Consider the following 20,659-nt stretch of genomic DNA (forward strand, 5'->3'; position numbering starts at 1 on the left):
AGATCCTTCAAGCTAGACTTGAGCAGTACTGAACTGAGAGCTGCCAGACCTACAAGCTGGGTTTTAAAGAAACAGCGGAACCAGAGGTCAAACTGCCATTTGTTGGGTCATCAAGAAAGCAAGGGCCCTCCAGAAAAGCATCTATTTCTGCTTCACTGACTACACTAAAACCTTTGACTGTGTGGATCACAACAAACTGGAAAATTATTAATGAGGTGGAAGTACCAGACCACTGTACCTGCCTCCTGAGAAATCTGTATGTAGGTCAAAAAGCAACAGTTAGAACCAGACATACAACTGACTGGTTCAAAACTGGGAAAGGATTATATCTAGGCTGTATACTGTCACCCTGTTCATTTAACTTATATGCAGAGTGCATCATGCAGAATGTGGGCTGGAATGAAGACTGCTGGGAGAAAAATTAGCAACTTCAGATATGCAGATGATACCACTTAAATGGCAGAAAGCAAAGAACTGAAGAGCCTCTTCCTGAGGGTGAAAGAGGAGAGTGAAAAAGCTGACTTGAAACTCAACATTCACAGAACTGAATGGCATCCAGTCCCATCACTTCACGGCACACAGAAGAGGAAAAGGTGGAAACCGTGGCAGATTTTATTTTCTGGGGCTCCAAAATCACTGCGGACGGTGACTGCAGCCATGGAATCAAAAGATGCTTGTTCCGTGGAAGGAAAGCTATGGTAAACCTAGAACAGAGCGTTAAAAAGCAGAGACATTGCTTTGCCCACAAAGGTCCGAACAGTCAAAGCAGTGGTTTTTCCAGTAGTCATGTATGGATGTGAGTTGGACCATACAGGATACTGAGCGCCGAGGAAGTGTCGCTTTCAAACTGCGGTTCTGGAGAAGACTCTCGAGAGTCTCCTGGATTGCAAGGAGGTCACACCAGTCAATCCTAAAGGAAATTAACCCTACATATTCGTTGGAAGGACTGTTGCTGAAGCTGAAAATCCAATACTTTGGCCACTTGATGCGAAGAGCTGACTCACTGAAAGACTGATGCTGGGAAAGATTGAAGGCAGAAGAAGGCAGCCGATGATGACATGGTTAGATAGCGTCACCGACTCAGTGGACAGGTATTCGAACAAATTCTGGGAGAAGTGGAGGACAGGGGAGCCTGACTCCTGCTGCAGTCCCTGAGGTAGAAAAGGGTGGGAACCTGACTTACCGACTGAACAACAACAGGGTTAGCTGGGAAACTGAGGTCCAGATGGGGAAAGGCCTGGAATGCAGTAACCTCCCGCTCTCCACGGGAAAGTGAGGAGTGCCTGCACCTGTTAGGGGCAGAGTCACGGCAGCTCTCCTGGAGGAAGAGGGAGAGCTTGGGCCGAGGGCCAGAACTGCCGCAGGCGCCCCTGGGGGCGGCGGAATTTCCGAGGAGTCCCTGGGGCACCAAACCAGTCCGGGTTGGTCGGGCCGGTTTGGCCCCTGCCCCCAGGCCCGGCGGCCGCGACCCCACAGGGCTGAGCGCAGGACGTTCTTGAACACCGACCAGCCTGCGGGCGCAAAGCGAGACACTAGGGTCCGCCCTCGCCCCGGCCGCTGGGCGGGGCCGCACCTGCCGCCGTCGCTGGGGCTGTCGCCGCCGCGCACCTGGCCCAGGTGGGCCGCTCCGCCCTCGCGGCCGCGCGAGCCTCGAGTCTGGGCCGCAGGTGAGTGGAGATCGCTGCTCCTGTCGGCGGAAGTGCGCGGCGGTTTTCGGCTCCCAGGAGCCAGGACCGAGCCTGGAGCCTGGGGGTGCCGAGGCGCCTCTTGGCCCGCGGAGCGTCTGGGCTGTGACCGGTGCGGTTCCGCAGGAAGCGACTCGGAGCCGGGCCCGCTGCGCGCGTCGCCGGCGCTTACCTGAGGCCTGGCCCCTCGGGGTCGCGGGGGCGAGGGCCGCTCTCCCCGCTCCGCCCGCGGCCCTCGGCCAGAAAGGGGAAAAGCAGCGCCGCGGCGAGCGGAGCCCGGGCCCCAGGCCTCCCGGGGCGCACCTGTCTGCGGGCGGGGCTACCTCCGGCCGCGCGGCCCCGCCAGCCCGCCCCCCGCGCCCTCCAACCGCGCGCGCCCCGCCCGCCCGGCTCACCGCAGCCGGAGGGCCGGGTGCGGAGGCCGGGCCACCCTCCGGAAGGCGGGGAGCGCGGTGTGGGGGGCGCGGGGCGTGGCCGGGGCCTCCCGGCTGGCGGCTGGCGGGGCCGCGGCGCTTCGGGAGAGACGTCCGGGGAGGAAGCACGCGCCAGGCGCAGAGGGCCGCCTGTCCCAGACGAGGGGGTCGCCCAGACCCTCTGGGTGCCAAGCAGCCGGCCAGACGGCCGGCCGTGGGGACGGGGGCGGTTGCGGGCCGGGCCTCCGGGCCGACGCGGAGCCCGGGGAAGGCGGAGCGCCCTCGCGAGGCCGGGCTTTCTGGGAGCCGCGGGGCGCGCGGCCGAGCGCGCTGGGCGGTGCAGGGGGCGGGCTCCGGCCCCGCGGGCGCTTCTCTGGAGCGCCCGCGGCGCGGGGCGCTTCTTCTCGCTCTGGGGAGGGGGCCCTGGGGGACGCGGCGGGGAGGGCGGCCGTGAGCCGAGGCGGCAGAGCGCCCAGCCGAGGGCGTGAGGCGGCGACGCCGGCCGGCTTGAGGGGCGGCAGGCAACCTGGCAGGAGCTCTGGGAGGCAGCAAGGCCGGTGGGGACAGCGGGGACTACCTCCGCCTGGGCGCTTCTGGGCAGGCCGCTGACCGCCGGCGCCCATCAACCTGTCCATCAGGGGCTTCTGTTGCTCACTCAGCCTCAGGGCCCACCGGGGCACCCTGGAGGAGCTGCGGCCCAGTGGTGAAGGCGCGCGGGCAGGGTCTATGGGACCTGAGCCCAAGATGCACCGTTATCCAAAGGCCCTGAGGGCCACGGGGTGGGGGTGTTTGAGCAAGGCGCCTTGGAAAGGGTCAGATTAAGGATGTGGGATGAGACTGCTCCAAGGGAAGGCCCTGCCCCAGGGGTGAGGGCAGGGACAGGGGCCACGAAGGACCCTGCCTGATTCCCATGAGCAGTGCCATCAGCCACCAGTGCTGGGCTGAGCGCCAGGTCAGTCCAGGATGAGGGTGCAGAGGAATCTGTGGTGACCTCAGGCTGCCCCCGACCTGGGCTCAGATCTGGGAGCCTCGCTGAGGCCTCCTGACTGCTTCCTTATGTAGAAAAAGGGGCTAAGGCCCACGTGATAACCCAAGTCGCTTGTAACTGCTCACTGTTTGGGGGCGCGGGGGCCGGAGAGCTTTGCTCAAGGTTCCATCATTGGCGAGAGTCTCCACGGGAGCCGCACCCCCCCAGCAGGTCAGAGATGCTCGCTGGGGCCAGGGGAGCTACATGGAGCCCGCCCTCTCCAGGTGCCGGGTCCACAGGGCTGTCCGGGAAGCAGGCCAGGCTGCCCAGCTCCTCGCTGGTATGCGGGACAGCCCTGATTGGGGGTCTGCCGGCCAGGACCCCCACATATCACCGTGGGCCCCGGCCTTCTAGACCTAGCCTGAGAAGGGAAGGCCCGGGCCGTGGTGGACTGGGGCGGGCCCCAGAGGAAGGAGCCGCTTGACTCAGAGTTACAGGAAGACTGGGGCAGGCGGGGCTGGCGGGGAGAACCACCAACTGCCCGCCAGCCCGCCGGGGAGGAGGGGTGCCTGGGTGGGGTTTAGGTTTAGGAGAGGATGTGACTGCAAAGCCAGGAAGCTACCGGGAAACTTCTGATTAAAACACACAAACAAGAGCCGGGTCCTCGCCGTGCCCGGCGATGCATCCGGGGCCGCGGTGCTACTTTAGGCTGGGCCAGGGGCCCAGCTGAGCAAAGCGATCGCACCCAAGCTCACGCCAATGACCTCACTGACGGGCATCCCCTCCTCAGGAGGAAAGAGCTGGAGCCAGGTGACTTCATGCCTTCCCTGCTTAGCGTGAGCCTGCGTCCCTGTCCTCAAATGCCTTTCCCGGCCTGAGGCCTGTCCTCAAAATCAGGCCTGTGTGAGCATGCAGCTCATGTGTGCACGTGTGTGCGTGGGGCAAGTGTGCCTGTGAGAGGGAGAGGGGTGATGGGAGGCCGAGGGTGGGCATGAGGAGCAGTGTGTGTGGTGTGGGGTGTACACAGATGCTCTTGGCTGTATGCCCTGGGGAACTTGGCAAGTGCGTGCTGTGTGCCAGGTATGTGGACCGCCATAGTGTCAGGCGTGTGGGGAGTGTGCGCATGTGAGCAGGGACCAAGCGTGCAGCCACAAGTGGTGTGCAGGGGCTGGGGGTGCAACACAGAGGCTGTGCAGAGGAGAGGGAGCGTTGCAGCGGGGCCACCGGGCACAGTGTGTATGGGGCACCTGCCACCTGGCCTTAACTTCCAGGAGGCTCCAAGGGTGACAGGGGTCAGAGGTGTGTCAGTGTGTGGAGGCCAAGGGGCCATGACTGGGGTTGCCCTGGACCTTCTGCTCTGGGCCGGGGGTGCAAGCTGCCCAGGCCCCCACAGCCCTCGTGGCTGGTTCCTCTGCTTCAGGGACCTCCCAGGCTGCCCTCCACTCCAGACGGCTCAGGGCAGGACCCTCTGCCCCTGCCTGCTGGGAGGGAGCCTGTGCTTCACCCGTTTGTGAGGAAGTCCCAGCCCAGCCAAGGCAGGGGCTCCAGCTGACCCTGGGTCCACGTTGGGTCCCCTCCGTGCAGAGGGAGTTGGGGGAGCTTGTCCCCGCAAAGCCTCACGGGCCCCGCGGGCGGGGAGGGGCCTGAAGGAGGCGGGGCCCCAGTGTGTCCACTCCCAGGGAGGTGGGAGAGGACTGGATGCCCAGTGAGAACCTGCCTGGCTCCAGGGAGCAGGTGCCCGAGGCCCGGGGTCAGGACGCTGTCCTCGAAGGCTCTGAGGCCGGCCTTCACTGGCCCGCCCCGCAGCCCAGCTCACTAAGAGCTTTTAGTGTCAAGAGGTGTGTATGTATAGCTGCTGCCGTCTGGCGGGCGGCGGTCCCACCCTGCGTGGGAGAGAAAGGCCACCTGCGGGTCGGCGGGGGTTTGCCTCAGAGAACCGACGGACAATGCGGACGAGAGTCTGTGGTCTGAAGATGACGTTTTATGCACAGGACCTGGAAGGAGGGCTGCCCCCGAGACCAGCCTGAGCCCCGCGGCCCCTTCTGCTCGACACCTTGGCCTCACATGCTTTGTTCTTGCTGCATCCAGGCTGGGAGTGAGACCCCCCAGCCCCTCGGAGCCTCAGTACAGGCTGAGTGCAGCCGTACACAGCCCCCGTCTGCATGTGGCAGCCTTGTCCCAGAGGACCTGGGAACCAGGCCAGCTCCTGGGCTCAGGAAGGGTGCCAGGTGTGCTGCCCACCCTGGGCCGTCGGGTGTCCCTGGGGTAGACGAAGTTCAGTCCAGGCCGTGCGCGGTGCCCTGCGGCTTCCGCAGGACAGCTGGGGCAGAGGCAGTGCTTCCGAGGCCAGAGTTACACGTTAACTCATCCTGTTCTTGTTTAACTTGCTCCTGGGGATGGCGGCAGCCTCTGACCCGTCCTGGCGCCCTGACTGACCGGCCACAAGGACAGAGAGTGAATCTTGCTCAGCCCTTGGGGGATCAGCCTGCTCAGCCAAGGAGCCCCGTGGCGCTGTGGGTGGCACCAGTGTCCAGCCTGCCTCGAGGAGGCCCCGGCCAGACCATGGCAGGTAGACGGTCAGAGAGGGTGGGCACGGGCTCCACTCCACCTCCTGCCCCAGGCTGGCTCCACGCTGCAGTGCGGTTGAGATGGGCCCTCCCCCTCTCCTGCTCATGGGGGGTTGGTAAAGCCCAGGGATACTGGGAGTGGGCACTGGTGGGGGCCACGGGGGTCAGGTGGGTAGATGTGGGCTACTGGGAGCCCTCACTGCCAATATGATGGCTTCCTTCTCTGACTGCCGGCTTGGGCTCCTCACCCCAATTTAAAGACAAGGAAGCTCAGGTCTCGGGGAGGTGAGAATGCTTGCCTGTGGCCAGAAGTAGAGGGTCCTGGAACCCCAACTTTCTACCAGGTTGAAGGTGCTGGCATGTCCAACCGAAGTCTCCCAAATCACCACTGTCCAGCTGAGGGGCCAGGGCCTCGACGCCACAGGGTGGGCCACGGGTGCACGCAGAACATGTGTGCTGGCTCCTGCCCTGGGCACACAGGCAGCTAGGCGGGTCCTGCAGGGCTGGGGTGGCGGTGGGGTCACCTCAGCCGTGACTCTGGCCACTGCCTTCCACACTGACATCCTCTCTGAGGACAGGGCAGCCACATCCGGGGCAGGCAGAACATGTAAGAACTAGCCGCTGCTGGGAGAAGATGTGCCAAGGGCCAGGCCCTGTCCCCCTGGGACTTGTGGGTGGACACGGTGTGGTTACCGAGCAGCACGTGCCACTGGCCTCCGTGGTATTTTCCTGGCCCACCGACCATCTGTGCACAGTGGGAGGCTGGCATCACAGGCACAGGTAACCCACTGGGTCCTCTTTCTGCAGGAGCCTGCGACAAGGCCCCTGACTTCCTGTCCCCATCTGGAAACCAGGTCCTGGGGCTTGCCCTGGGCAGCACGGTCACACTGAACTGCACAGCCTTGGTGGTCTCGGGGCCCCACTGCCCCCTGCCCTCAGTACAGTGGCTGAAAGACGGGCTGCTGCTGAGCAATGGAAGCCTCTATCACCTCCATGAGCACTCCTGGTAAGAGATGAGGTGTCCAGGGTCAGGCGCCATGCAGCCAGTGGCCTCTCTGGCCTACACTCTGGTCTATAGTCACCTGGACATGCGCTGGGGAGTGACTGGGCAGCCACGACGTGGGCAGAGCGCCACTCTGGATGCAGACTAAGCGGCTACAGGGACAGGCGGCCCCTCTAGACACTCACCCTGTAGACCACCCAGGGCCATGGGCGCCAGCAGAGTGCTACGGCCTGAACCCACTCATTGACTGCTGGGCCAAGCCTGGGATGTGAGCACCTCCAGGACCCGGACCCAGGATCAGGGTGACTGTCCCAAAAGAGACCCACACCCCCGCCATGTTCTGGCCGTTTCTCTCAGCTTACGGTCTAGGGACTGCCAGGAAGCCCAAATCTGCAGCCTCTGTGGGTGAGTCCCAGACAACTGGGGCTCTGGGGCATCCAGTGATGCTCTCGGGCCCCAGGTGAGGGGGTGGGGCCTGGTCTCCCCAGGGTCAAGACCAACTGGTCAGAGGTGCTTGTGTCCAGTGTCCTGGGGATCAACCTGACCAGAGCTGAGGACTTCGGGACCTTCACCTGCTCCCTCCAGAACGTCAGCTCGTCTTCCTTCACTCTTTGGAGAGCTGGTGAGGGGGTGCACTGGGGTACGCGGTAGGAGGGAGCCCTGGGGAGACTTGAGGCCCGGAGGGTGCTGGGGAGGCTCAGACAGCGGCTCTGTCCCCAGGCCTGGCGGGACATGTGGCCGCGGTGGTGGCCTCGCTCTTGGCCCTGCTGGCCCTGCTCCTGGTGGCGCTGCTGTACGTGAAGTGTCGGCTCAATGTGCTGCTCTGGTACCAAGACAAGTATGGGGAGGTGGAGATGAACGGTGCGTGGGGCCCGGACGTGGGGGAAGGGGGCCTCCCTAGGCTCAGTCTGCAGGTGGGGGTGAGGAGGCATCCACCCCTGGAGGGCTCTGGAAGAGGGGTGTCCCTGTGCAGCCCAGGAGGGCGCGGGGCGGGCAGAAGGGGGTCACGGTACCCTGGTTCCAGGCCTCCACCCGGAATCCTGTGCTGAGGACGAACCCAGGCGGTGCTTGAGCCAGGGTCTGCTGAGTCTCTCTCGTCTGGGGGGCTTGCCTGGCTTCCCTGGCACAGGGGGGAGGTTTAGGGGACCCTGAAGGTGGCTGGTCCAGGCCGGGAAAGCGGCCGCGCTGACCCGCCGCTGTCCGTAGACGGGAAGCTCTACGACGCCTACATCTCCTACAGCGACAGCCCTGAGGACCGGAAGTTCGTGAACTTCATCCTGAAGCCGCAGCTGGAGCGGCATCGTGGCTACAAGCTCTTTCTGGACGACCGCGACCTCCTGCCGCGCGCGGGTACCGGCGCCCCATCCCTTTCCGCTTGGGCCCCGCCCCCGCTGGGTCACAGGTCCCGCCTTCCAAGGCCCCGCCCCTCAGGTCTGGCTCGGCCCAGGCCCCGCCCCTCCCAGGGCCCCGCCCCCTCGAGCCCATCTCCCCTTTCCGCTGGGCCCCGCCCTGCCCCGGTGCACGCCCCGCCCCCGCTGGGTCACAGGTCCCGCCTTCCCAGGCTCCGCCCCTCAAGTCTTCCTCGGCCCCAGGCCCCTCCCCACCGCGCCTCGGGCTCCGGCCCCTCCCAGGGCCCCGCCCCGTCGGGCCCTCCGCCCCTCCAGGGCCCCGCCCCTCCAGGGCCCCGCCCCTCCAGGGCCCCGCCCCTCCAGGGCCCCGCCCCTCCAGGGCCCCGCCCCTCCAGGGCCCCGCCCCTCCAGGGCCCAGTCTGTGCCGCCCCCGCTGATGCCCGGGTCCTGCAGAGCCGTCGGCAGACCTCCTGGTGAACCTGAGCCGCTGCCGGCGACTTGTGGTGGTGTTGTCGGATGCCTTCCTGGGCCGGGCCTGGTGCAGCCACAGCTTCCGGTGGGTCCCGCGCTGGGCTGGGCGGGCCTCAGCCGCGCCCGCTCTAACAGTGCCGCCCTCGCAGGGAGGGCCTGTGCCGGCTGCTGGAGCTCACGCGCAGACCCATCTTCATCACCTTCGAGGGCCAGCGGCGCGACCCCGCGCACCCCGCGCTGCGCCTGCTGCGGCAGCATCGCCACCTGGTGACCCTGCTGCTCTGGAAGCCCGGCTCTGTGGTGCGGAGGGGCCGGGCGCACGGGGTGCTGTGGATGGGACCCCGGAGGGGAGGCTTCCGTGGTCAGCTGCCCAGAGGAGTGGGCTTTTGGGGGCCGAGGAGGCCAGGGTCTTTATGTGTTGGCACCACCCCCCCCCCAAGCCCCATTCACGTGGTCACACACGTTAACTGCCCCACCTTGCCTCCAGACGCCTTCCTCCGATTTTTGGAAAGAGCTACGGTTGGCGCTGCCACGGAAGGTGCAGTACAGGTCGATGGAGGGAGACCCCCAGACCCGGCTGCAGGACGACAAGGACCCCATGCTGATTGTGCGAGGCCGGCTCCCAGAGGGTCGGACCCTGGACCCCGAGCTGGACCCCGACCCTGAGGGGGACCTGGGTAGGCCCACCAGCCCCACCCCTGACCCCCGAGAAGGTCAGCCTGAGTTGGAGGGAGGCTGCATAAAGTGAAGGGGCCCAGGTGCTGGGGACCATGCCCGGCAGCCATGGATGGCTTTAACTCCCAGCGCCTCCCACTGCCTCTTCCATAGAGGTGGTTGGGCCCAGGGCCTGCCTGGGAACCGCAAGGGCCACCATGCTGCAGGGGCAGCAGGGAGTGACCTGGCAGGAGGCAGGCAGTGTGCAGCCCAGCCTGAGGCCTGGCGGTGCCCCTCCCCAGGTGTGCGAGGGCCTGTCTTTGGGGAGCCAGCATCTCTTCCACACGCAAGTGCGGTCTCGCTCGGAGAGGGCCAAGGCAGCGAGGTGGACGTGTCGGACCTTGGCTCCCGGAACTACAGTGCCCGCACGGACTTCTACTGCCTGGTATCGGAGGACGACGTGTAGCCCTGCCCCCTGCAGCAGTAGGGTGCCGGGGTGTGGGCGGCAGGGCTGGGTGTTTTTAATCCCACACAGCAGAACCTGTCTACTTGCAGTCCTGGGACCTCAGGATAAGAGAGTGGACCCAGCCCCAGCTGTCCACCTGCCAGAAATAAAGACGTTTTGAATCCCACCCGAGTCTCAGCCTCTCCCCTGCGGCAGGAAGCAGGTGTGCGGTGTCCTGGGTGGAAGGCCCCTCACTTCCGCCCTGGACCCTCTGGGGCCCTGGTTGGTGTTCCGTCGGTCAGTCACGTCTGAGTTTGTGACCCCATGGACTGCAGCACGCCAGCCTCCCCTGTCTTTTACTGTCTCCCGGAGCTTGCTCAAATTCATGTCCGTCGTGGCGGTGCCGTCCAACCATCTCATTCTGTCACCCCTTCTGCCCGCAGTCTTTCCCAGCTGGGTCTTCTCTAACGAGCTGGCTCTTTTGCATCAGGTGGCCAGAGCACTGGAGCTTCAGCACCCAGGGCCCTGGACCCTGCCCTTGTCTCATGTGGCCATCTGGTCGGCACGCCTGGCCGCCCCCTCAAACGCTGCCCCTCCACCCTGAGCCAGCTCAGGCGCCTCTCTCAGCGCCCTCCTCAGGCCTCCCTGCCCCGGGCCGTGACTGCTTCCAGTCCCACTGTGAGCCAGACGGCCCCTGGGGGGCAGGCCCCTTACAGACTGCAGGTGCTGAGCTTTGCGGGAACATCTGTTGTAAACTATCTGTGGGAGCGTCATGACCAAATGGCCTGACGTGGTGGGATGGGGAGGAGTCCCAGAGCTCCTGGACCCCAAGCCTCAGACAGTATGAGTGAAGCTGTCAGGGCACCCCCAGGGCGGGGCAGGGTAGAGAGACGTTGGGGTGCAGGTGCCATGTGAGCACCCCAGAAGGGTGGCACTAAAGTCAGCAGCGGGCACACTGCCCAGAAGAGGCCATTCCTCTGCACAGGTGTCTCATTCAGCTCGAGGCCGCCTCCGCCGTCCGCCTCTGCCTCTGCCGGCTCTCCTGCTGTTGGGACGCTCCCTCCCCCTGTCCTGTGTCCCCTGACCAGAGAGATCTGTGCATGGGCCCCGGGGGGAGTGTCCTCAGGGGCAAATACGGCTGTGCTTGGGGACACTGTTGCACCCTTAGACCTGACCAGCCAAGGAAGCACGAGGGGCTGCGTCCACGGCCACCTTTATTCCCACTGTTGGCTGTCCCAAGGCACCGCTGGGGTACAGCCAGCACCACCTCTGCCAGTGTGACCTGGCCACCACCCCAGGCATCAGAGCAGCCTCAAGCCCTGCCCCCCTATGCCCCGCAGAAGCCAATTCCCCAGCTGCAAGCCCTCGTTCCCCTCCCCCGTGGCCCAGGCCTTCACGTTGCATGTGGACAGGGCTCCAGCGAGAGGCCCCTGGGCCATCCTCAACCTTCTCCTCCAGGCCGGCTGGCGAGCAGCCCTGAGCTGAGCCCTTCCCTAGGAGGCTGGGTCACATCGCATTCTCCTTCTCCTGGAAGGCTTCGCCTACGGCCCCAGGAAGTCCTCCTTCCGGTAGCCCTTCTGCAGTGGAGAGGGGACCCAGAGTCAGGGCTCTGCTGCCCCACCTCCAGTATGCTGGCAGCAGGCCCAGGTCATCCAGGCCTCCTGTGCAACTTGGCTTCCCTGTCCCTCCCTGCTGTCCCGCCTCCACACCCCATGCTCGCAGCCCCGCCTGCCCTGGGCCACGGGAACATACCGCCCGGAAGTCTCGGTGGAGCTTGTTGTATTGCCACAGGTTGGCCAAGAGGCTGGAGGCCGCCCGGGAGGACTTCTCACTGTCAGGGCTGGGGGGTGGGGGGCAGGGGTCAGCGGGGTGACAGGCACGGCCAGGAGGCAGGGCCAGGCGGGGGGCAGGGTGGGCACGGGGTTTGGGCCCTGACCTGTCCCGCTTCTTCTTGATGAAGACCAGCTTGCGGAGCCCGTCGAAGTAGAGCAGGTCCCGGGCAGCCACGGGACTGGCTACCACGAGGTTGTTGAGGACAGCTATGATGTTTATCAGCACGTCGGCTGGAGGAGACTTCTCACCCACGCTGCCGGGCAGCTTCTCGATCAGGTGACTCACCAGCTTTGTGGCTGCCAGGAGGTCGGGGAGGTGGGTCTCCACTGCCCCTCCCCCCGCCGCCCCCGTGGCCCCTGCCGTCCCCTGCTCCCCCAGGGAGCCGGCGAGCCTGCCTGTCCACTGACTCCGGCCTCCCAGAAGCTGGCCCCAGGGTGGCAGTAAAGGCAGAGTCCAGGCGAGCGCCCGGTCCACAGGGGAGGCGGAACCCAGGCTGCTGGACGGCCGACTCACACATCTCATCCTTGTTCCTGGCGTTGCGGGACAGGTTTCGGATGAGGCCCGTCAGTGAGCGCAGCTGGTGGTGGTCAGCGGTCCGAACTCGGTCCAGCAGCGGGTTCAGTATGCGCTCCTGCTCTAGAGCCAGCCGGCTCAGCACCCCCGCCCACTGCCGGCAGGAGGGGGCTGGTGAGCGAGGTGCTTGGCGCCCCAAGCCACCCGCGGCTCAGGCCCTGCCAGCCCAGACCTCCTGGCGCCTCCCTCAAGTCCGGCACAGAACCCAGGTCCTCAGGAGCCAAGGCCCGTGCCGTCTGGGGCGCCGACCTCACGCTCCCGCTGCCGCCTAGCGGCCCCTGCCTTCCCATCCTGCCCAGCCCGGCCCCACCGCCTCACCCTGCGGTCCCCTGCGGTGATGTTCTGCAGCGCCCCGGCCGCCGCCTCGGTCGTGTGCCGGTTGAGCTCGCAGCGCTGCAGCAGCCGGCTGTACAGCCCCACGATCTGGGGGCTCCACAGCCACTCGAGGCCCTTGGGGTCCTTAGACACCTCAGCAAAGGTGAGGGCATCGGCCGTGAGGGGCAGCTGGGCAGGAGAGCACGGAGGGTTAGCTGAGGTCGCCTGGGAGCCCTGCTTCTGCCCGCCCGCCCCCGTCTGGGCCCACCTCTCGGAGCCGCCGGCTCTGCGGAGTGAAGCAGCCCACCGCCTCGCCCGGGGGTACCCCCATGTCCTGGCGGCCCCGGCCCTCCAGCCGCTGAAGGGCTGAGGGTGGCATCTCGTCGTACAGGCGGTAGGACAGGTTCCTCAGCACGCACACGGCGTTCTCCACGCTCTGTGGACGGAGGGGACCGCGGTCAGGGCAGGCTGGCGCCCCCGGGGCCCCCGGGGCCCCCGGGCCCAGGCCGGCTCTCACCTTATCCTCACACTTGCCCACGTCCAGGGCGTGGTTGATGTAGGTGACCAGCGCGTCCACCAGCCCATGGCACTCACGCATTTTCTGGCGAGTGGCCTGGGAGGCGGAGCTGAGGTTCCTGCGGGTGGAGACAGGTGAGAGGCCCGTGCAGGGACCCCAGGCAGAGCCACCCCACAGCGAGCTGAGCCCAAGGCTGAGCTCCTCCCCCGCCCCGCGCTGGGCCCACCCCCAGCACCTCCTGCTCCTGGTTCCTGATGGACACTGTCGCTCCCACGCTTTTGCACACCTACCCCCAACCACTCCTCAAATTGTCCGGGGTGAGGGCAGGTGAGAAATGTCAGATCAAGTCCCTGATTTAAAGAAGCCTGAGCCTGCAGTCTGTTGACATCTGGCTGGGCGGGGGACACCTGGTGACCCACTCCACTCGTGGGTCAGCACCTCTGCCTTGCTGGGTCCATCCACTTCCCCCAGTGACCCTGCCCCCACCAACCCAGTGGCTCCGCCTTGTCCCTTGGACCTCAGGGCCCCACGGCCACCCCGCGCACCTGAGGAAGCCGGTGGCGTTGTAGAATATCTCGGCTTCAGAGGCGTTCTGCTGGATGAGGGGCGGCCCGCCTGCCCCCGACAGGGGGCTCAGCACCAGATCTGTGAGCTGCTCCAGCGTGTCCCGGGCCAGGCGGTCCTTCAGGTGGTCGCTGGAGGACAGGTTCCACAGGATCCCTGTGGCGGGTGGGCCACGGTTGTGGTCAGGGACCACCTCTGGGGACCTCTGAGGCCTCTGGCCCCTCTGTCTTTCTCAGGTGGTAGGGAGAAGGCTCCTGACCTCTCCCTGCGGGGCACTGCCAGCCTCACCCGCCAGCCTTCCTGAGGACAGCCTGGGTGTGACCCAGAGGGCCATGGGGCTGCAGCAGGGCAGAAACGATGACCCTTGGGGACGTGGGCCCTGGGGTGGAGGCTGGCTCCAAAGAGACGTGCCAAGGAATGGCCGCGGGGGACGAGGGAAGAGGCGGTGGGAGGTGCGGGAGTTGGGTGGTAGAGGGGTGGGATGGCAGGTTGGGACCAGGCCACCTGTGACGTTTTTGCGGAGCTCGTCGTCCTGCTCCCGCAGCGCCCGCAGCAGCTCGAAGATGCCGTTCTCCTCCACCAGGGCCAGCTTGTTGTCCGCGTTGTCATAGACGAGGTTGCGCATGGCGCCTGTGGCGTGGCGCTGCACTTCCTGGTTGGCGTGGTTGAAGAGCTTCACCAGTCTAGGCACAGCCTGCAGACTGCGGGCCTGCGGGCACAGGCATGCGGGTGTTAACAAGTGTGCAAATGATGGATGGGTGTGTGCAGATGCGTGCAGATGTGCTCAGAGGTGTGCAGGTGTAGGCAGGTGTGTACACTGAGACGTGTGTGTCTATATTCAGGTGTGTGCAGAGGTGTGCACGTGTGTGCAGAGGTGTGCAGGTGTAGGCAGGTGTGTACACTGAGAAACGTGTGTCTATATTCCAGTGTGCACAGAGGTGTGCACGTGTGTGCAGAGGTGTGCAGGTGTGTGCAAAGGTTGCAGGTGTAGGCAGGTGTGTACACTGAGAGACCTGTGTGTCTATATTCAGGTGTGTGCAGAGGTGTGCAGGTGTGTGCAGCTGTGTGCAAAGGTTGCAGGTGTAGGCAGGTGTGTACACTGAGAGATGTGTGTGTCTATATTCAGGTGTGCACAGGGGTGTGTGGGTGTCAGCACGTGTATTCAGACACGTGTAAGTCCATCCCTCCCACCCTTCCTCTGCTGGGGATGCTCTGGGTAGGCCCAGTTTGGGGGTCAGCGAGGGTGGTCAGGGACCAGAGGACAGGGAATGAAGGGGGTCCATGGGCGTGGTCAGCAGGGACGGTCACCTGCTTCTTGGCGGCTGCGTCGCTGTAGCACTTGTGCTGAATGTAGGCAGCTCCCAGCACCTGCAGGTTGGGATCTGAGGCCATGAGGTACTTGACTGCTGAGGGCAGGTCGATGTCATCGAATCTGCAGAGACAAGAGACGGGTTAGGCTGATCTGAGGATGGACTGGGGTCGTGGCAGAAGCCGCCCCTGCAAACCCGTCCCAGCTCACCCGCTGCTGAGCCTCTGCAGAGTGCGGTGGCCGCCGTAGCTGTCCAGCCCACGCATGTCCGGCAGGTGCCCCGAGTCGCCAAGGCTGAGGCTGCGCACAGAGGGTGCGCGGGTCACGGGCTCCGGGATGCCCCCAGGCCCGCCCCCAGCCACTCCCCGGCTGCGGTGGCTGCTTTGGAACCGCTGCAAGGTCCGCATGGCAGGGGCACGGATGGTTCGGCTGGGTGGTCCCTCGGTAGCCTCCGGCCAGTCCAGGCCCCCAGCCCGGCTAGAGCTGGAGCTGGCCCGGCGCTCGTAGGCAAAGGCCCTGTAGGAGGACGTGGCCGCCGGCTCCAGCTGCTCGGACACCACGCTGTATCGGTCATCCGGGCACCCGGCCCCCAGCCTCAGCGAGCGCAGGGACAAGGTGTCGTAATCTGCCCGGCTGCCTGCCCCACCACGCTCGTGGAAGGACACAGGCCGGGCGGGCACCGGTGCGGCTGGTGGGGCACCCCAGTACCCTGCGGCCCCAAAGCCACCACCCCCGTTGTGGATGGAGCTTAGCTTCCGACTGGAGCTCAGGTCCACGGCCGAGCGGGAAGACCAGGAGGCAGGGCTGTAGGTGGGCTTGGCGATGGGCCGGAAGGTCTGTGGGGCAGGGAGGGCAGTGAGGGGGCACAGGGGCTCAGCGGGTCCCTCTTCCTGACCGCGGAGCCCAGCCCCCCTCGGAACCTCCGCCTCAGGGCTCCAGGCTAGAGGGGCGTCACTCACCGAGGTTTCCCCACTCAGGCCCTGGGAGCGAGAGCTGAAGCCGGCCTGCAAGGTGTGGTACTGAGCCCGGAATGCACCTGCAGACGGGGCAGGGGCGGCACAGCCCGCTGGGCCAACGGCAGGCACCGGCCTCCTGCCTCCCCTCCACCCTGAGGCTGGCAGGGTGGCGCCTCGCCATCCCTCCCACAGTCCCCCGCCCCGCCAGGGGGGACAGACGCGCTCACCCTGCTGACCTCCTGGCGGCCTCGCCCAGGAAGCCGCATGGACCCCTGTAGGCCTGGTCTGTGCTGTTGGCCCACCACGGTGACACTGCGATGCTTAGGGACACGCTGTGCCCCGGGGCTGGGCCCCTGACCCACCTGGCAGGGCCATCCCCACCCCCGGCACACACAAGCCCAGGGCACAGGCGCCAGCCAGACGGCATCGTGAGTGGACGGGGCGGATGGGCAGGGAGCAGAGGGAAGGGGGCAGCCTGGACCGCCAGGACACGGCGGGTGGGTGAACAGCCTGGTGCGTGAGCGGATATCTAGGCCCGGAGAATGGAGGGACGCTGAAGGGGCAACTAAACAGACACGAAGGTGGACAGGCCCGTGGCAAGAGCTGAGGGCACCCTGAGAGGAGCGGGGCAAAGGTCACACCAGGCAGTGCCGTGGGAGTCCAGCTGGGGTGGCTTCACCTGCTGGGCAGGGCCTTTGGATGGGGAGGGGGTTCCTGAGTCCCAGCCGCCCAAGGCCAGGGGAGAGAGACTGGGCGCAAGGGACTCAGGGCAGGGGTGAAGGGGAGGGGGCCCCTCCCAGCCTCTGCCTCAGCTAGGTCTGGGGGGACTCCCCCAACTGGAGACCCGCCCTGGTTAATGAGGCTTCTGGGCAGGGGCTATTAACCCTTTGATGCCAGGAAGGCTCAGCCTGGGGGGACACACCCCGAGCCTGGGGACCTTACCCCCACCCCAAAATTATAATCCTCTTCCTCCTAATTGCCAGGGTAGCTGGGGTGGTAATTAACCCCTCCCTGCTCCCTCCTCTACCCCATGACCCTTGGGCATCCAGCTGGGCCATGAGCAAGGCTGAGAGGCCCAGGGCGGGGAGGACGCAGGAACCCAGTGGCCCCTACGCTGACTGGCCTGCATCTCCCGAGCGGCACTGGAGGCCAGTCCTGGGAAGGGCCTTCGAGCGTCTGTGACCAGGGCTTGACCCTGGCACCCCACAGGCTCTTCGTCCCGCCTGACCTCGGTGCCTGCTCCTGCGGCCTGGCAAGGAGGGGGTGCCATTTCCAGGAGCGCCCTGAGGCCGCTGCCGCAGTCGTGCACATGCGTGCCTGGTGGAGCCGGGTCTCTGCACTCAGGGGGCTGCCTGGCCCCGAGGGCGTTCCCCGCAGGCTGTTCTCAGCGGGAGTATCTGGGCCACTCTGGCAGGGCCCCCGCCCCCGCCCCGCAATCCCACAGGGAGACCCTGGCCCTGACAGGCGGTGGCTCTCCTCCAGGAGCCCCAGACCCCGCCCCTCACTGTCCTGTCTGCTCGTTCCCAGGGGGCCAGGGGTGGACGCTGGAGTCTGGGCATCTGTGTCTCTGGGGGACTGATGTGTATGTCTGCGTGTCTCTGAGACTGCGCGTGAGCCCGTGGGATGTGGGGCGTGTGCGTGTCCTGGCTTTGCCGACCGAGATGGGCCCGGCTGGCTGGCCATGTGCCGCTTCTCCCATGTCTGGCTGGGGCAGGGGGCTCAGGGCACAGGGGGCAGGTGGGGCCCACCCTGGCTCACGCTGAGGACCCCAGGGTCCCTGCTGGGAGGTAGAGGCCCCACCCATGGCGTCTCCCACGCCTGGCGGGGCGGGGCGGGGCGGTGACTCAAGGCGGCCCGGTGAGTCAGGGAGCTGAACCCGGAGTCGCCCCACGGCGGCCTCCAGCCCTGGCACCACCACGCCCCTGGGGCCACCCCTACCTGCCACCCTCTGGTGCCCACCTGGCCCGCATCCGCCTACCTCTGGCCGCCTCGGCCACCCCGTCGGGCTCGGCGGGCTCATTGTGCCGTGGTTGCTGGCCCAGCTGCAGCAGGCGCGCGCGGACCTGCTCCTGGACGCGGGCCGCCCTGAGCCGCTCTGCCTCCGGCCCCTCGGCGCCCCGGCGGTCCAGCTGCAGATCCGAGGGCAGCGCCAGGGAGCACACGCCCGCCTCGGGCTGCAGGGCAGAGAGCAGGAAGTTACCGTCCTGCATGGCGGCGGGCACCGGGCGGTCGGCCTGGCCTGGGCCCCGTCGCCACCTCAAGCCCGAGCTGTCTCGCCGTCTCTTCCCGCGCGGCCCTGTCCCTGAAGTCCCCTCCCCGCTGGCCTCGCCCAGGGCTGGCTCAGAGACTGACGCCGCCCAACCCTGAGCTCAGCGAGGGGCGGGGACACCTGGGCCAGGTGGGAGGGCGGGGCTGCTCAAGGTGGAATTCGGGCGGAAGAACAGGCCCTGCGCGTTCCCCTTCCTTCCGCCCGTCGGGGACGGGGCAGAAGGGGTCTGCGCCTTTGTTCCCTGCCTGTAAAGGCCACAGCTGGTCCTTTGGGCCTACTGTCCCGAGCGCTGGGAAAGGGCCCAGGGCGGCCATCTCGGGGAGTCAGGGCCAGGACCCTCCCTGCCTGGGAAAGGGTGCTCTGGGAAACTGCGAGGACCAGGCGGCCAACCTGAGGCCGGTGCGAGGCCTAGCAGGGTTCGGGGCCAAGGGACTGAGTTGAGGACTGAAGGCTTGGGGTGGAGCTTCTGGGTGAAGAGGGCTCGATGGGGTCCTTATCCGGATCCTTGGTGCCCAAGAGACCCCAGAAGCGGGGGGCTAGATGGGCCCACCGCAGGCTCATGACCCTCCAGATATCCCCCCCGTAGACCCCGGAAGTCACCCCTAGGCCCTCCTCTGCAGAGGCCTCCGAAGGGCTGGCTGGGCCCTCTCTGGTCCCTTCCCAGGCTCCTGCCCCCCAGGCTGTGGGGGTGGGAGGCTATTCCCAACACGTGAGTCAGGGCTCAGCTCAGCGGGGGCAGGTGGGGCTGCCCCGGGGGGTTGACTCAGAGGGGCCCTCCTGCCCGGGCTGGGGACGCGGGGAGGAACTGGCAGTCCAGGCCAGCAGGGACCCGGAAGGCTGGAGCTGCACGGGCAGGGGCGGCCCAGGAGTCAGAGCAGGAGTCAGAGCCCGGCAGAGCGGGGCTTGCCCCAGAGTCTCCCGGGAGAGTCCCCACCGGCCGGACCGCCTGCTCCAAGGCCTCCTGGGGAGGCTTAGCTGGGATCCGGGACAGGCCCCTGGTGGGCTGAGTGGGGCGAGGGCTGAGCCCCGGAGGGCTGGGGGCAGGGGCCCAGCGGCTTCATGTTCTTCCTCGGCTCCCCTCGCAGTCACCGTGGGCCCACCCTCGCCGGCCTTCCTTCCTGTGGGACACCCTTACCCTGGGCCCTGGGTCCCTGAAGGCAGGGGACAAGGTCCCAGGTGGGAATGGTGGCTGGGGGCAGTGGCCTGGGGGTGAGGTGGGGTCGGGTCAGGAGGCAGCCTAGGGGTGAGGTCAGTGCTGGGGAGGAGACTGGGGAGGGAGGCAGAAATCAGTTGGGGGTGAGAGGGGTGGAGGAGGGTCCCTAGAAAGGTCCAGGTGACGCCTGGGGTGGAGCCGCCGGGCAGAGGGGATGCACAGGGTGGGCGACCTACCCTGTTGGCGGTCCGGAGGCTGCTGGCCCCGGGGCTCACCCCAGAGACGGCTGCGGGCTGAGTCCTGGGCTGCATCCCGGGCCCAGCACTGCTGCTGGGGCCTTGCTGTAGGCCAGGACTGCGGGGGCACCAGGAGGGCGGGGTGGGAACGCCTGCACGCCCAGCCAGCTCATCAGACCGGTTGCTTCCCTGGGAGTCATGTTTTGTGTGGAAAAATCCCGGGAGACAAGTTCGTGCGGCGCTGAGTGCGCTTGGAGGAGGTCGCCTGGCACGGGCCTGGGGCCCGCCCTGCACTCGTCCACCTGGGGCCCAGCCCACCCAGCCGCGTGCCTGGGGAAGCCGGCCTCCGGGCGGACTGCAGGTGGGGGTCAGGCTGATGCCTGCAGGGTCCCCAGGGCCAGTTCCCTAGAGCTCGCCCCTTCTCTTGGCAGGGAGGGCTGCGGGTGGCCCCAGGCTGTGCCGAGCCTCCTGGGGACCTGTGCGCCCCTCCCACCACCCACCTCAGATCTCGGCCCTCTGTGACTCCCTGTCCAGGGAAAGCCTGGGGACCCAAGGGAGCTTCCTCTAACCGCTGCAGGGCCCGAGGGACCGGCTGTGGCTTAAACCTGCCCCCCTCAAGCTCAGAGCCCTGTCCCACCCCTGGGACCAGCCTTCTGCTCCGGAGAGTCCCCCTCTCTCTGGAGCGAGTGCATGGGGGAGACAGCATAAGGACGATTGGTGCCGGCTTGAAGGGGTCTTCCTGGAGGAGGGCATCCCTAGTGCGCGGGGTTGGGGGGAGATTAGAAAACCTGGGAATATGCGTTGGAGATCCCAGGACCTGAAGGCCTGGAAGGGTGATGGATGCTCTTACTTGGGAGGTGGGTGGTGGGGGAGCCTGGACTCTGCCCTGGGGGGTGTGAAGGAAGGGCTGTGAGGGCCCAAGGGGCAAGCCAGCATTTACAGGCAAGGACTGCCTGGGCTGAGAGGTCGGGTTGGGGCATCTACCGTGGAGGGCACCCCAGGCAGTTGTTACAAAAGTCTCTGGGGGAGGGGTTGGGGATGAGCAGGGGGCGGGGGCCAGAGTAGGGGCGGGCTGGAAGGAGGACCCTTTGCTGGCTTTGCTGCGCTCTCTGAGAAGGGGGAAAGGGCTGCCGGGTGTGTGCAGCCCGAGCTGGAGTAGGTACACAGGGCCCGGCACCCCTCTCGGTCGAGAGCCTGGAGGAGGGCGGAAATGGGGGGAAAAGGTGACGACGCAGACAGCAGAATCACTAACGAGACTCAGGAGCGCGCTGGAGCGCAGAGAAGTTTAGATCGCGCGGGCGGCGCAGCCTGCCGGCGCGGGGATGGGGCCGGGTGAGGCGCTCACCCGCGCGGGCGCAGCGCAGGGCGGGGGGCGGTGGG

General features: G+C 66.4%; 2 protein-coding genes across 2 annotated transcripts; one reads left to right on the top strand and one right to left on the bottom strand.

The window, feature by feature from the left end:
- The first annotated feature begins 3,746 nt into the window (after positions 1 to 3,746).
- Positions 3,747 to 9,710, top strand: SIGIRR (single Ig and TIR domain containing). The gene is made up of 10 exons (XM_052662337.1): positions 3,747 to 3,875; positions 5,472 to 5,634; positions 6,440 to 6,638; positions 7,124 to 7,257; positions 7,356 to 7,496; positions 7,842 to 7,985; positions 8,438 to 8,540; positions 8,605 to 8,755; positions 8,943 to 9,132; positions 9,412 to 9,710. Exons 1-10 carry the CDS (start codon positions 3,825 to 3,827, stop codon positions 9,573 to 9,575), a joined length of 1,440 nt encoding a protein of 479 aa, XP_052518297.1. The 5' UTR covers positions 3,747 to 3,824; the 3' UTR covers positions 9,576 to 9,710.
- A 1,385-nt stretch (positions 9,711 to 11,095) lies between these two features.
- Positions 11,096 to 19,354, bottom strand: PKP3 (plakophilin 3). Its single transcript, XM_052662454.1, has 14 exons — positions 19,280 to 19,354; positions 17,600 to 17,795; positions 15,625 to 15,701; positions 14,876 to 15,501; positions 14,665 to 14,788; positions 13,861 to 14,065; positions 13,338 to 13,512; positions 12,793 to 12,910; positions 12,544 to 12,711; positions 12,279 to 12,464; positions 11,901 to 12,054; positions 11,491 to 11,683; positions 11,307 to 11,394; positions 11,096 to 11,131 (listed from the first exon to the last, which is right to left on the bottom strand). Exons 1-14 carry the CDS (start codon positions 19,352 to 19,354, stop codon positions 11,096 to 11,098), a joined length of 2,421 nt encoding a protein of 806 aa, XP_052518414.1.
- Positions 19,355 to 20,659: the final 1,305 nt, after the last annotated feature.

Source organism: Budorcas taxicolor, chromosome 25 (assembly GCF_023091745.1).
Source record: "Budorcas taxicolor isolate Tak-1 chromosome 25, Takin1.1, whole genome shotgun sequence".
NCBI classification, from domain to species: domain Eukaryota; kingdom Metazoa; phylum Chordata; class Mammalia; order Artiodactyla; family Bovidae; genus Budorcas; species Budorcas taxicolor.